At 48.6% G+C, this 16,413-nt stretch overlaps 1 protein-coding gene across 1 annotated transcript in view; it reads left to right on the forward strand.

Moving 5' to 3' along the window:
* The window catches only part of ITGA9 (integrin subunit alpha 9), a 355,639-nt gene that overhangs the window by 260,914 nt on the left and 78,312 nt on the right, over positions 1–16,413 (forward strand). The window contains exon 19 of the mRNA XM_044675555.1: positions 16,230–16,364. Coding sequence (XP_044531490.1) covers positions 16,230–16,364 — 135 coding nt within the window. The remainder of the gene's footprint in view (positions 1–16,229; positions 16,365–16,413) is intronic.

Here is a 16,413-nt window from a genome sequence, read left to right on the forward strand (position 1 = left end):
TTCCTTCCTTCCTTCCTTCCTTCCTTCCTTCCTTCCTTACTTCCTTCCTTCCTTCCTTCCTTCCTTCCTTCCTTCCTTCCTTCCTTCCTTCCTTCCTTCTTTTCCTTTCACTTTAAGACTCTACTCAGTCTGAAGAAAATATTTTGGTTTTGGAAAGATCTCTAGCACTTGAACCTGAGGTCCTGGGATCCAATTTTATCTCTACTCTGTATGGCACTGAACCTCAGTTTCCATATCAGTCAAATGGTGGGAGTTGGGATAGATTAGTGGTTCCCAAACTTTTTTGGCCTCCCGCCCCCTTTCCAGAAAAGATATTCCTTAGCCCCCTGGAAATTAATTTTTTAAAATTTTAATAGCAATTAATAGGAAACATAAATGCACCAATGGCCATCACTGCCCCCACCCTGGATCGCTATAGCACCCACTTTGGGAATCACTGGGATAGATGGTCTCTGAGGCCCCTTTCATCTCTATATCTTTGATGCGGCAACCATTTAGTCTTGTAGGATTGAGGAAAATGATAACTCAACAGCTTCTCTGCAAGACACTATTTACTAGGCACTGGGGACCCAAAGGCAAAATCGGAGCGATTCCTGTACTCAAGAACCTTCTGTTGGTCTGGGATAGCAGCTCATCCTCAGAGAAACTGGAATTACCGATAAGCAAGATCATACAAAAGCTGATAAACATTTGGGGAAATTTCTACTGGCCTTAGTTTTGGGTAAAGGTAAATGATAACACTAAATATTTCTGAATGTAGAGGCGAATAGGTCAACCTGATCTATAGGTGGTGTCCAGTTCCTATTTGATTATGATAATTTATCAAGTCACTTTTTAAAGCCCTTTGCCCTGGTGGATGGGCCTCAGGATCATGAGAACAAAGAGGATTGTGGAGGGAGAGATGACTCTCTCTGCCAGGTTTGTTAAGCTAATTGGATGCCAGGAGCTAATTGGCCACATCCACGAAGCTAGTTGGTGCCGTGCCATCTAAGTGGTGCAGTCCTACCAGGTCCAGTAGTGCCTGCCCTGGCACAGTGACTATTTTCATAGTGTTTGCCTTGTTTGTGAGCAGGAATGCATCTGCATAGTTGACAGAGTTCAGGGACAGTTCCTGGCCTCCATTTCCAATCCTTGGCCATTGGCCATCATCTTTCTCTTCCTTGTTCTCTTCCCATGAAATTAGAAACTCCACCCCTGGAGCCAAGTAGGCCTCCTTATCTCTTCCCAGCCACCCATCATTTCCAAATGGTACCCTCTGTACTAAAGTCACTCTGCCCCCTCCCCTACAGCTTCCCTTTCTGGGTTGTCTTCTCCTTTTAGAGTGTAAGTGCCTCAAAGGCAGGAATTGACTTGGATTTGTATCTCCAGTGCTTTCCAAGGGCTGCTTAATAAAGGCTTTATCATTCATTTATGATGGAGAAAGAAGTCACCCAACCTTCTTCCTTTGGGCTCTTTATGGAGTATTTTGCACTCATCTCCCTGATACTCTTCTCCAAAGCACCCTCTTTCCATCTGTCTTCTTCTTCATTCCCGAATCTCTTGTCATGCTAAAATAAGCCATAGTTAAACCCAAATCTTTCAAAACCTTTTAGTTAACACCGTTTGGCTGCATCATTTTTATGCCCAGAATCCAGTTCCCCAAATAAACAAAGTATCTGTGATTTGGGCAGCCCAGGGGACTCCAGATGTGGGAGCTCCTTCCGTCAAATGCATATCACAGCCCGACTGATTCCTTACTCTGGGTGTTTCCATCTCCAAAGCCCTTGCACTCAGATGTCTAAACTTGTACCCATTATTCCACATGAAGGGAAAGAAATATTAGTGATTGGGCATGTGCATATGAGAAAGGAAATCAGGAGATTAATTTCAGTAGAAAAATATTGTTGGTTACCAGATATTTTCCTTACCACGTTTCCAGGCACAGGACCTGCTTGGGACGCCCTGACTTAGTTCAGCAGAGGATCCCAAGTCTAGGGCTGGAAGGGACTTGGACCATCTAGTCCTAACTCATCACTTTACAGAGTACCAGTGGTGAGATCTTGAGTAAGTCATTTGATTCTAAATTGTCAGGCAATACTCTAAGGCAGTGCCTGGCACATAGTAGGTCCTTAATAAGTGCTGACGGTCTAATTGATTGTATTTAATTGTTTACATGTTGTCTCGCCCATTAGATTGTAAGCTCTTCCAGGGCAGGGGCTGTCTTTTGCCATTTTTTCTCTCTGTTGCTTAGTGTTTTACTTACTACAAACTTAGCTTTAGATGGGATAAAGGGCAAAACGTCAGCAGAGGGAAGCCACTCGTGATCAGGGCTTCCTGAAAAAGGGAGGATTTGAGCTAGGACTTGAGAGAAGCCAGGAAATCCAAGAAGGAGAGATAAGGAAATGGCACATTCCAGGCACAGGGAAGAGCCAGAGAAAATGCCCAGAGTTATGATATGGAGTTTCTTGTTTGAGGAAAAGCAAGGGGGCTGGTGCCACCGGATTGAAGAGTACAGGAGGGAGTAGAAGGTGTAAGAAGACTGGAAATGTGGTGGGAGGAATAAGTTCTGAAGGGCTTTGAATATCAATTACTTTTTTTTAACCCTTACTTTCCATCTTAGAATCAATAGTGTGTATTGGTCCCGAGGCAGAAGAGCAGTAAAGGCTAGGCAATGGGGGTTAAGTGACTTGCCCAGGGTCACCCAATTAGGAAGTGTCTGAATCCAGATTTGAATCCAGGACTCTCATCTCTAGGCCTGGGTCTCAGCCTACTGAGCAACTTAGATGTCCCCTACTATCAATTACTTATGAACTGCTAACTGTGAAGGAAGTTTCCACACTTGGCTTTTTCTACACTGATGAAAGCATAGGTGTGTCCCACTTTTTTCCAGAATTTAGTAGCACAGAATATTAGAATTCTAGAATTATGCAACGCCAGAATCTTAACATCATGCCTGTGGAGTTTAGAGATTCCTCAGAATGCATTTAATCTGATCTCTCACCTAGTACAAGAGTCACATCTCCAGCTTCTTGGATAGTCGTTAGCCCTTGCTTGGCCACTTCCAGTGATGGGGAGCTCCCTCTCTCCCAAAGTAGCCCAATCCATTTCTGAATAGTCCTTCCTTGTTTGCTGAGGTTGTCTTGCTCCTCAAACCTGAGTGTAGAGTTTATTACTTTGTGGTATGTAAGCTCTTTGAGGGCGGCAATCATATTTTGATCTCTGTATCCCCAGTATAACGATGAATATAATGAATATAGTTAATAACCAATCCATCAATAAACATTTATTAAGTACCTGCTGTATATTGTCTACATAGTATAAAGTACTTTCCATATGTTGTCTCATTTCGTCTTTTCAGTAACCCCTGTAAGGTAGGTGATCCTATTTTCCTCATTTTACAAAAGAGGAAACTGAGTCTAAGAGTGGCTAAGTGACTTGCTCAGTGTCCCTTTAGTCTTTTATCTCCTCCTCCCCTTATTGGTGAGGGAACTCCCTCTCTCAGTACAGATGGAGGCCTCAACCTTAACGTCTTAGAGCAGTGATGGCGAACCTTTCAGAGACCAAGTGCCCAAACTGCAATCCTCATTCTGTGTGTGAGCCGCCCCCTTGCCCAAACAGGGGAGGGAGGAAGGGCTCCCATTGGGCTGCTGGGCAGAGGGGTGGGTGATGGGAGAATGTCCTCAGGCGCAGTAGGGAGGGGGAGGAGAGCAGCCCCTCCAGCATGTGTGCCACAGGTTTACCACCAGGGTCTTAGAGACTCGCCTAGGACATTTTTCCATGGCCGTAAAGGCAGGAGATGTCAGGCAGGGTTTTCTCAGTCCTCCCTGATGCTGAGTCTGGCTTTCTAAAGTCTATGTGCTTCCTAGCTGTTCATAGAAGTGGTTTCAGTGGAGCTGGCTTTCAGAATGGACCGGCGATGAGATAGGGTGCAGGGCCCTATTCCACTGACCAGGAAGGCCAGGGTGCAGTTGGGAAAGAGACCATCGTTCCCATTCTGAGCTGCCCCTGTTTCAGCACAGCCCTTGTAAGGACTTGTCCCTGCGGATCTGTCAGCTTCCTGGGCTGTGTCTTGCCTGCTGGGGCTAACACTGTGCCATGCCTTTGGAGAGTTATTTTTGGTAGGGCTTTGATGCTTCTCATTCCATCAGTGACCCCTGATGTCACAGGAGCCCCGCTGGGCCATAAACACATGAGAGCACGTTTTAGCTCTCGCCTAGATTTCTACAATATTTTTCTTACACTCTCCGAATGACATAATTGGCATGCCGTTGGGTTTCTTCAAGCCAGCCATTTCTGCCCCTCGGCTCTGCTGTCTTCTACGGTACCTTCCTTAAAAGGGGTGAATGGGTTGACTTTTGCCCAGAGAGTGTCAAACCAGACCAAGCCCTGATGAATGTCGCACAGACAGAAGAAGCCAGTGTATACTGTCCAAGACGCCTTCATGGTGGCTCTGTTTACTTTGGTGTCAGCGCCCATCAGAGGAGCCTCCCCTGCTTATTCGAGTGTTCACTGGCCTGGCCAAGCTCCACCTCTAAGCACATGCTCCTCACTTCTAGACAAGTATAATAGCTCCTAAACACGTCAAGTGTACTTTAGCAAGTGAATCAATGGACTTGGTTTACTTTGAGGCACCGTGAATGGAGGACGACTCCGAATCGTCAAACTGCTGTCTGTGAAGTGGCAGCTACAGGAAAGCATTGAGCTAGGATGGCACAGAGGTGTGGAAGAGAGGGGGATCGAGCAGAGGGACGCGCCATTTTGGACATTTTTCCTGTGCCCCGACTTCTCCTTTCCTCTTAGGGCATCCGAGCCTTCTTGAAACAAAATAATCTTAATGCACTTTACAGATTGCAAAAGAATTATTGACGTTCACACATGTGGGTCTTTTGATCCATTTAGAAGGTTTGGAGGTGGGGGAGGTTGTAAACTGAAATAAAAAATGGTAGGGTGTTCGATGATGAAGATTGGGACCATGATCTGGTGATTAGATCATCGTGAACCCAAATGAAATGAATGAACGAATGAACAAATGAATGAATGAATGGAAAGTGAATTTATTAAGCTTTTACCAAGTGGAAGGTCCTGGGGGTTCAAATAGGAAATCAATTCAGTCCCTACTATCAAGGAGCACATATGGTGAGAGAGAGAATGAGAGAGAGAGATAATGAGAGACAAATACAGACACAGAGAGATAGAGGGAGAGACAGAGACAGACAGAGACAGAGAAGAGAGAGTCAGAGACAGAGAGACAGAGAGGAGATAGAGACAGAGGGAGGGAGGGGGAGAGAGAGACAGAGATAGATAAAAGAGTGAGAAGGAGAGACAGAGAGATAGAGAGAGAGATAATAGAGATAATAGAGAGATAGAGAAAGACAGAGAGGGAGGGAGGGAGAGAGAGACAGACAGACAGACAGAGAGGGAGGGAGATACAGAGTCAGAGAGAGACAGAAAGAGACAGACAAAGAAAGGAGAGAGAGAGAGTGACAGACAGACAGACAGACAGAGAGACAGAGAGAGACACTACATTTAGGTTTTAGGTGCAATTCAGATGCAAAGGCCCCATAGTCCTTAGGGAGCATCTTCTTTAATGTGATTTCCATTGATAAAAATCTACAGTGCTAAATTAGGAATTGTCTTCTAGATGCAAATACTACAGACCATGAAAGGAAGAGACGTAGGAATGGCCCCCGCAGAAGAAAGGGGAGCACCAGTATATGACGAGAAGGAGTCCTGGTAGCTTTCCAATTTTAACCCATTGCTGTCACTAATCAAGAGCTAAGGTCTGCCCTTCCTACTATTGATTGGCCCCCTTGAAGTTCCCTCCCTGGAGACAAAGGCCGGGTTGTCTCACATTAGCGAGGCTTCCTTCACCTTTCAAATGAGCGGGTGGCGCTTGGTGATCCATTAGGCCTTTTCCAGTTCTAATCTGTGATCCCGAGACCTGGATTATTGTTATGGCCAAGATTTTGAAAATACTCGACCAGAATCACTTCTGAATTCCAATCAGTCAGGCTGTTGTACAGTCCTTCCAGCCCTGTCTGGTTCTTCAGGTCTCCAGTTAGAGTTTTCTGGGCAAAGATACTTGGCTGGCTCCTTCCTCGGCATAGTTTACAGATGAAGACACCAAGGCAAAAAGGATTAAGCGGCTTGCCTAGGGAAACATCTGAGGTGTGATTTGAACTCAGGGCTTCCTGACTCCAGGCCCAACACTCTATCCACTGTGCCACCTAAGTGCCCTTCAGTTGGCTTGAGGTGGGGACTATTACCTGTATTTTGCAGCTGCAGACTGAAGACTTCAAAGCATTTAAACAGTGCTTAGGAAATTGGAGCGGGGCCAGGCATAAGTATGGGGGGCATCCCGCCTGCCTGCCCCCCGCCTTGTCCCATCGAAGGCGACGTGGCTGTACCCTCCCGACTCAAACAGAGTCACTGCTCCAATAATGCGTCCTGGCTGGCCCGCAGGGATCCATGGGAGCAGAAAGCCTTCTTTCAGGGCGCTTAGAGCCTCTCGGGCCTGGATTCGGGAATCCCACTCTGCCAAGGTGAGAGCAGGAAGGGCCTTCGGAGACCTCTGAACTTCAGGCATCGTTTGCCATGTCCGGTCCCTTTGGATGACTTGGCCAGAGTCACAGAGCCAGGGTGGAAGCAGGACTTCTGGCTGTGTGACTTCCAAGCCCATCCGTGGCAGAACCACGGCCCGAGGGCCAAAGGCGCCTGCTTTTGTGTGGCCCTCCACTGGCCAGGAGTGTCTTTTGCGTGGCAAAATGCGACAACACTTCATTTAAACTTGGGAAAGCTATTTTGAGCTTGCAGGCAGCCTGCAGGCTGAATCTGGCCACAGTTCGAGGCGGCAGGAGCGTGCCGCGCTGTCTCTACACTGCATTTCTCTGAATGGGCACTTATTCACTCCTTCACAAGACTTTTCACTCTTAAGGCACATTTAATTTAGAAAAATGTATTTTTAAACCTTTCCCTTCCCTCTTAGACTCACTGCTGTGTATTGGCTCTAAGGCAGAAGAGCAGGAAGGGTTGGGCCATGGGGGTTAAGTGACTTGCCCAGGGTCACCCAGCTGGGAAGTGTCTGAGGCCAGATTTGAACCCAGGACCTCCCATTTCTAGGCTTGGCTTTCCATCCACTGAGCCACCTAGTTGCTCTCTTCTCCATCAAGCATTTCTAACCTTTTTGGTTATACCCACCTCTGGTGGGCTCCACAAGCAATATCCTGAGTGGCTGTCCCGAGCACAGTTTGCCTCTGGGTTCGATCTCAGACTTGTGGAGAATCATTAAGAAGGCACAGAGAAGGGGGCAGTTGGGTGACTCAGTGGATTAAGAGCCCAGCCTAGAGACAGGAGTTCTTGATTTCAGAGCTGTGTGACCCTAGGCAAGTCACTTAGCCCTTCCAAGATGGAATGAGGGTATAAAAAAAGGTACGGGCAGGACCAGGAGCCCCAGGCCCCTCATCTGTGCCCTGCCTTGGTTGTGCCAGGTGGTTGAGGCCGGCGATTCCTGGACTCTCGTGTCCTGAAGGTGTTAATGGGCCTCCCTCAGACCTTCTGACTCACAGCTAGGAGCTAGTCTAAACAGAGCCGGGTCGTGGCTCCTTTCATGGGACGCTGCCCAGAACCCAAAGTCATCTGCCTTCGGGGCCATGATTGATTTTACAGTTCTCGAGAGCCTCCTGCTGGCATCTTCCCTGTTTGCCCCCGCAGGGATGGTTCTTGGCAGAGTCTCCGGCCAGGTTTGCAAATGATGGGATGCTTTCTTGGATCTCTGTCGGTTCCGAAATGCCTTGTCTCCGGTAGGAAGTCTTGAGCTCTTCCTTCCTCTGGTATCACCTGTATTTCCTGGCGGTGTCAGGCCCCTGTATCAAAGTCCTAGCCTGTGCCACCAGGGGAGGCGGTGATGGCACCCCCGAACCAAGCGAAGTTCCCCCCAGGGCTGCTGTCAAATCCAGAGGCAAAGCCAGGAAGGGCCCGGCTCCCATGTCCTCACACCCAAGCTTGACCAGAGGCAAGTGGAACCGGCAGGATGAGGAATCCTCCCCCCCCCCCCCCCGAATTCCCGAGGACCTTGAAAACTGGGTCACCCCCGACATCATTTTTCTTAAATACTAGAACAGGTCCAGCCCTTCTTCCCGATATTACCTTTTTATTGTTATTTCCTCACCCAACGTGCTGGCTATGGTCCAGTTCCATGTTGGTGCCAATGAGATTCGATGGCCCGGCAGGTCTGTTCCACTTTGTGCCTGTTTGCTCTCCTCCTTTCATTTTCACCAAAGGGCCCTCTGGGGAGCTGATCCTCCCCTGAGCTCCCTGCAGGCTTGCTTTTCCCTTTAATTGGGCCTCGCCTTTTGTGGGTCCGTTCTGTTCCTCGGCCCAGAAGAGGCTGCTCCGAAGCAGTGTTGTCCTTGGCCGCCATGCCTCTCTGCTTGGCACGGAGAGGGAGCATCGCGGCCTGGGAAGGTTTCTGGGTTCTCTTGGCCTCATTGCGGGTGAGGATTTTCCATCTGTCGAATTTTTCTAGGAAATGTTAATAGTTCGAGTCAATAATGGCTTCCCTTTTATCTCTTTCCCATTTTTTTTTTCCAGCCAGAAGCTTGTCTAAATAGGTCAGGTTAGAACTACTGTAACTGCACGTAGCACGTTCGTGCCCGCCGTGGCCTTTCCCTAATTTGGTGTCGGCCTCGCCTTTCGCTCTACCCGCCGGATGCTCTGACTCTCACGACAGTTTATTCTGACGTAGACAGTTTATTCAGAAAGGGCCGGGACATCTGCAGCCGTGGCCTGCCGGACAGCGAAAGCTCTCTCTGTCCATCTCTGCACACGCACAAAGTCACTCTGGCTGGGCCTGGGATTTCTCTGGTGTGTGTAGGAAGCTCCGCGTGGCCAGACACTACCCAGCGGTGTCGGCGGCCATCCTCAGGCCCCGAAAAGTCCCAGGGAGAGGCCTGGCACCTCCAGGGTCGGTCTTCTACCTGTGTGGCGCTCTGCACTCCCTCCTGAGAGAGCTGTTTTCATGCAGGACTTTTCAGGCTATTCTGACCCTCTTTTCAAAGAAAGTATTCGTGGTGTTTAAGCACAAAGCCTTGGAATCATCTACAGACCTCGGAGCGCTTCGATGCCCGGCTTTGAACCATGCGTTCTGCCACCGTTTTCTGCCCCCCCCCCCCCGCCACGTTCCCTTTCCCGCTGACTTCTCCCTGGATACTTTCCCTCCTTGCTCATCCTCTTCGACGATTCTTGTTGGTGATCTGCCATTACTCTCGTTAATCTCATCATGGCTGCTGCGCCTCAACAGAACCACCAAAGAACCCAAGGAAAGAGCTAACACGTTGTCTCCAAGCACATGCACCGATTCTCTTATTTCTCCCCCCAAGGAGGACCTGACCTTGTCCCTCCATTTCCCACGTCCTCTAGTTTCATCTTGACTGAGCGTGTCCATGTGGAAATGGGCCATTTTTCCAGGATTGCCCACTCACTCACCGATCATTAGCCGGGAACCGCACGTTAGAGTGCCTGTCGCCTTCTTAGTTGATGGGCAGATGGTGGTGAATAGAGAGAGCTCAGAAGGGAGCTGATGGTTAAATTTTCAGAGTGAACATTTGTACTTTGGAAATCAGGACCAAAAACCAGGGCTTGATTTATTGAATTTGGTTGGTTGTCTAGACTTAAGAATGGGATGGAGAAAATGGTCAATAATGTAGATTATTTGAAGGTCTTGTGTACATACCCCCCTTCGAATTGTTAAACATTTACCAGAACATCTTTGGCTGAAAACCTTCTGGCACCCTTTTCCCCCTCCCTCTTTCCTTTCTACTTTCTACCCTATTGAACATAGGACTGAGGGGACTGAGGGCTTTTGGGTATTTTAGCCATTTTGTGAGTTGCTGTCACCAATCATTTCTTACTAGGTGGTCAACTCTTGTAGATTCACCAAGCTGGTTCTCTGAGGACAGATGTGGTCACCTTCTTCCTCCGCTTAGGGCTAAGCCATAGCGTTGGCTCCATCACCATAGACACTAGCACATATAGGATGAAGTGATGGAATAGGGCCACAGCGTAACCTCTTCCCCCTTCACATCCATACATGACTGCATGAATACATTAAAAGAATACTAAAGGGCAGCTGGGTAGCTCAGTGGATTGAGAGTCAGGTCTAGAGACGGGAGGTCCTGGGTTCAAATCCGGCCTCAGACACTTCCCAGGTGTGTGACCCTGGGCAAGTCACTTGACCCCCATTGCCTACCCTTACCACTCTTCCACCTAGGAGCCAATACACAGAAGTTAAGGGTTTAAAAAAAAAGAATACTAAAGACATGTATGAAAAACAAGCATTTCTCTTGAAAATAAATCTTGAATTCTGAAAATAAAGGCAAAAAAAAAATCTGGTTCCCATTCGGAAATGAATTGTTAACAAACGGGAGCCAAGAAGGTGCTACACACGGGAGATGTGACTCTGCCTTGGATATCTGCAGGAATATGGAAGAGGGCAGAACCAGGGATTTAAGATGCTTCTGCGCTGCCTTCTGTGCTGCTGGGACCTGTGAGAATAGGCAGTCCTTGGGTGGTTTTAGTATGGTAAGCAGGAGAGTAGCCAGGGCAGCGAGGTGGCATCGTAGCGCATAGAGTGCTGGGCCAGTTGTCCATCACATCTCGGGGCTATTGGCTGGTATGCCCAGTCGCAGGCCAAGGGAGATGCTAGGCTTTATTACTGATTTGTCCTCACTTCAGGCGAGCAGTGCCATCTTGGAAGTGTTAGACCTGGTGGCCAAGATGGCCTTCCTCCCACAAGCTGCACAGGGAGATGGCAGAGAAGAACACAGGGAGATGGAAAGAAAGAAGACTGGCTTTGGTTTTGGTTTGGGGGTTTTGAATCTGAGCTTTGCTGTTTCCTACCTGTGGGACCTCGGGCAGATCTTTTGGCTTCTCTGCCCCTCAGTTGCTCCTCTATAAAATGATAGTGGTTGGATTTCATGGCCTCGAGGGTCTCATGCAGCGCTAAAGCTATGATTTTATGAGCTCCAATTATGACCAAAACAACCCACTTGTCTTGGAAGAAATTTTCTTACTCCAAATTCTTTCCTTTCCTTCCACCTTCCTAGAGGCCGCCTTCTCCCATCACCTTTTCACAGCCCTTCAGGTAAAGAGTCACTTTTCCACAGCTTACTCCCCATAGTCCAGTGGGTGAATGAGGAGTGCAAACTGAACCCCAGAGCAGCCATTTCAGTGTTTCATATTCTACCAACAGGATGTCGTGGCTGCCCCACCGACCGCAGTGGGATTGGGTTATAAAAGCTCAATATACTGGTCCATCAGGAAGTTATTCTTCTAGAGACACTGTGTTTTTTTAAATTAAATTTTATTTTAGTTTTTAAAGGAAAATATCGATGTTCTCTTTTCCCCAACTTTCTCCCCTTTAGAAAAAGAAAACAGAAATAACATTTATGTAACAAATAGGGAGAGTTAAGCAAAACAAATCCCCTCATTTCTACCCTGCTTTTTTCCCTTTTTTTACTCTGACCTCCCTCCATGTGCCAAAGGCTCTGTGGTCAGCAACTCCTTGGGAGAATGGCAGGTTGCCCGGGCTGATGTGCAGAATCCTCTGGTAGGGGTCCAATTAACATACAAACAGCCAGTCATTTGTCACCCCACTGTCAGGGAGTCCTTGAGCTAAGGAGAGGACGGAGGCCATCTCCCCATAACTCCCATGTTAGCAGGCCTTCCTAAAGACTAGTGGACAGAGAAGATGGCCACTTGCTCAGCACTCAGTAAGTCCTGTGGACTATAAGCTACAATCATCTTCCCCGGGCTAGATTCATTCTGGATTCCCTAATTCTTTCTTCACTTTACTGACCTTCTTGGACCCTCTTCTGTGGTTGTGTTGGCCTGATTGCTGGCCCTCCATCTCCCATCTTCATGCCATTGTGTTTTAACCAATGCCCGGAATGTTCTCCCTCCTCACCAACAGCTCTTATTTCTTCTGGCTTCCTTCAAGTTCTGTAGTCTGTAGTAGCCTCCCCCCATTCTCCTCTGAGATCACCTTCCATCTTCTCTGGATCTTGTACGCACCTTACTATTTCCACGCCGGCTCACTCCAGTGGAATGGGAACTCGCTGAGGGCAGGACACGTTTTGACCTTTCTTTGTGGCCTCCTGAATCCCAGGCTCGCCTCAACCCTAAACTGTCCACATGGATTCCTCGCCTAGCCCCGCTGCTGGTAAATGGGTAGAAAGAACACTCTGTGTTATATTTATATACCTAAATATATATTTACGTTATACCTTGGACTCTGAAGGGCTTTGAGAATGATTCCAGTAGACAAGAAGAGCTGTTGGAGTTGAGAAGAGCATTGATAGGGGCCTTCCACCAAAGCCAGCCCAGCGAGGTGTTATGGGCAGCTGGGTTGGGAGGAGGGAGGATGACACGAAGGTGGGTGACTTAGAAGTATCTAAGGCAAGCCAGATGAAGTCTCCAACTATTTCTTTAAGCACCCCCATGTGCCAGGCACTCTCCCAAGTGTTGGGGGTACAAAGAAATCCCCAAATCAGTCCCTGCTCTCAGAGAGCTCACGTCTACTGGGAGAGGCAACAAGCAGAGACATTTGTATGGATGAGATGTCGAGAGGACCCATTGGTGGCGATCACTAGAGCTGGGGAGGCCTGGGAGAGACTTCCTGTAGAGAGGCGGGTTGGGGCTCTCCTGTGGATCTCCAGAATCCAAAGTCCTGACTTCTGGGAAGAAGTTTGAGCTCAGACAAAGCATCCATTTCCCTGTATCTTCGGCAGATTCCATTCGCTTTGAACTTCGATCCCTCGTCCACCCCATCTGCTGGACTGTGGTAGTCCAGAGTCTTTCTGAAAGTCCAGCCGCCAAGCCTTTGTTCGCATTTTCTCCCTTGCCTTCTCCTGTCTCTGGGGAGGTTCACCCTCCCCCCTACCCCCCTGCTTGGGGATTTCCCTAATTATTGGCACATGTTGGCCTCGCCTCTGGCAGTGCATGACAAGGAATAACTCAAACTCGGCGTAACTTCTTGACTGTGTTTTTCAAGGCATTAAACTTGGGAAATCAGGGAATTTTATAACACATTTTCAGCAGCTCCAGAGATGAGTGTTGAATGATCCCGGAATGGTGATGATTGGATTCAAGCACAGAAAAGGCCGACAAGTTGGTGTGGGGGGTCAGATTTGCCCACGAGGCCACAGAGGGAAAAGAGCTCTTTTAAGGCAGCGCAGAGCCCGCTGGTCATTCTCCTCTGCCCTGGCTTACATTTCTGGGGCTTAGGCCAGGCCTCAGTCACTGACCTTCTCCTGCCATACGTGTAGACCTTTGGGTGGTGCGGACTGCTTACATATTGTTGTCAGGAGTCCGGCAGGGAAAGCTGAACATGGAGAAGAAAAATAGTTTGTATTTGCTAAGCCCTACCCATGTAGCTGGGGAGTACATTGGATAGTGTTAGGCCTGGAGTCAGGAAGACCCCAGTTCAAATCCAGCCTCAGACGTTTACTAGCTCTGTGACCCTGGATGAGTCACTTTACTCAGGTCTGCCTCAGTTTCCTCAAATGTAAAAATGATCTTAATATCACCTACCTTGGGGGCAGCTGGGTAGTTCAGTGGGTGGAGATCCAGCCCTAGAGACGGGAGGTCCGGGGTTCAAATTTGGCCTCTGACACTTCCCAGCTGTATGACCCTGGGCAAGTCACTTGACCCCCATTGTCCACCCTTACCACTCTTCCACCAAGATGCCAATACACAGAAGTTAAGGGTTTAAGAAAAATATCACCTATCTCCTCAAATTGTTATGAGGATCAAATGAGATATTATTGGTAAAGCGCTTAGCAGAGTGCTTGGCATGTAGTGTGCATTTAATTGCTTGTTTCCTTCCTTCCTGATAATAATTGCTAATTTTTATGCAGGGCTTTCATTTTTGCAAAGCACATGACAAATATCCCATTTTCTCATTCATTGTTTTTGTCATTATTCCCATTTTACAGACGAGGAAACAGAGGCAGGTGATGGTAAAGTGACTTGCCTAGGGTCATGCAGCTTCTAGGGATTTGAGACCCAATTTGAACTTAAGTCTTCTTGTAGTCAATCTCTTTGTGGCTCAGTTTTCTCGTCTATAAAGCGAGGGCATTGGACTTGCTGCCCTCTAAGGGTCCCTTTGTGCACACCATCCTCTAAGACGCCACGTCGTGGTGGTAGGTGTGCCGGGTCTCTCCTAGTGCCGGAAGGCAGATGTCTTGGATTTCCCTCTTACCTCTTCATGACGGAATTGGATCTCCTGAACTAGACGCCGCAGAGTGAAATCGCCTCCCTCTTGGCCTCCAGCCAGCCCTTCTTTGCTCTGATTTCCCTTTCAGAAGTTCTGGGGTTCCTTTTCCCCCAAACAGCCTAGAAATGGCTTCTTGCCAGAAATCGCCACGAGCTAAAAACCGTGTCTGCGAATCATGAAGCTTCACTCTCTGGGAAGCGCGGCTGGGGTGCGCGGGGGCTACAGGCTAGACCTAGAAGGGAGCCCCAAAGCTGGTTAGGTTAACGCAGCACCCCCAGCCTGTGCTCCGAGACTTCCAGGGAGCCTCCTGGAGCGTCCCCTCTGTGACTGGGCAGCTCCAATGGGTAGGAAATGTTTCTTTATGTGGAGCAGGGGTTCCCAAATGTGTTTGGCCTACCTACCGCCCCCTTTCCAGAAAAAATATGACTTAGCACCCCCTGGAAATTATGAAACTATTTATTGAACTCAGAATAGAATGTAATACAAAAAAAGTGTGGCCATCATCACTTTCCTGGATCACTGCAGCACCCACCAGGGGGCGGTGGCACCCACTTTGGGAATCACTGACATAGAGGGATCCCAGGCTCTCTTAGTAGTGGTATCCATGCCAAGGCTGGGGGTGCCCCGGGCACATGTGTGCTAAGAGGCATCCTTGGTCAGCTGTGCCTCACACGCGATGGCTTTGGAGGTCCCTTCCCACCTGCCCATCCTAATTCGGAGCCTGAATGTGCCTCACTTGTCATGCTGGGGCAAAGGACACACCTAACCCCACGGCCATGTCATAGCTCTTCAGATACCCAAGCAGCTGGGATGCCATCGCCTCCTTCAACCTCCTATTCTCTACATTAAACATTCCAAGTTCCCTTGGCTAATGAGAGAGACAGAGAGACGGAGACAGAGATAGTGAGAGAGAGAGAGAGACAGACAGACAGAGACAGACAGATTCAGAGAGAAAGACAGAGACAGAGAGAGAGACAGACAGACAGAGACAGACAGATTCAGAGAGAGAGACAGAGACAGACAGATTCAGAGAGAGAGACAGAGACAGACAGACAGAGATAGAGAGAGGGAGATAGACACAGAGAGACAGAGAGACAGGAGAGTCAGAGAGAACCAGAGAGAGAGAGACTGTATGCCAACTGATCTCGGATCAGTGCAGGGGATACCCATGTAAGCAAGATAGACCCTGTCCTCCGGAAGCTTACATTCTAATGAAGGAAGATAATATATGAAGGGGAGGAAAAAAGAGGGAAGGCCTTGTATGGGACAGCATGGTGTGGAAATGGCCAGGAGGTGCCATGCAGGCCTGGGACTGGGCAAGATCATTGCCAAGCCAGTCTCCAGATCTCAGGGTGGTTCCAGGGTTCCAGTGAGGAGGATGTCAGCTGGGGTGTCAAGTGGTGACATGCAGATGGTGGGGAGGTAGCTTGGTTTCAAGGCCCTTCTTGGTTGCCCTCCTGGATATGTTCAGCCTATCAATGCTCCTCCTTAAATGTTGTGTCCAGAGCTGTGTATATTACAGGTATGACCTGAACAGGTGAGAGGACAGTAGAATTCTTACCCTTCCCATTCCTGAGGCCAGGCCACTCTTAGCATTTTGGGCTTCCACGTGCCACTATTGGCCCACAGGAGGTTTGTGAATCTTCTCATGGTTTGCACATGAGCTGTCCCTTCGCCATGACTTCCCCAGCTTGTGCTGTGGAGTTGCGGGGGTGGGGGGGGGTGAGGGGGGAACATTGCCCTTCTCTGTGTTGTTTCTCTTTGCTTCTTTGGATTCCTTTCCCCGTGCCTAGCACAATGCCTGGATTCTTATGTGCTTGCTGACTGATCCTTCTGATCAGGTGGGACCCATTTGTCCTCCCTCGTCCAAGTGAGGGTTGACATCAGAGTTCCGACTTTGCTTCCAAGACTCAGGTCCATCAGGATTCCTCCCTCTTTTCCCTTGGTCATCCCATGTGGTCATGTTTTTCTCTTCCAGGAGGAGATGGGCATTTCCTGTGAATTGCTGGAGTCTGACTTCCTCAAGTGCAGTGTGGGATTTCCTTTCATGAGGTCAAAGACCAAGGTAAGGAGCAGACTTCCTTCCTTCCTTCCTTCCTTCCTTCCTTCCTTCCTTCCTTCCTTCCTTCCTTCCTTCCTTCCCTCCTTCCCTCCTTCCCTCC

This window comes from Gracilinanus agilis, chromosome 1 (assembly GCF_016433145.1).
Source record: "Gracilinanus agilis isolate LMUSP501 chromosome 1, AgileGrace, whole genome shotgun sequence".
Classification (NCBI taxonomy): Eukaryota; Metazoa; Chordata; class Mammalia; order Didelphimorphia; family Didelphidae; genus Gracilinanus; species Gracilinanus agilis.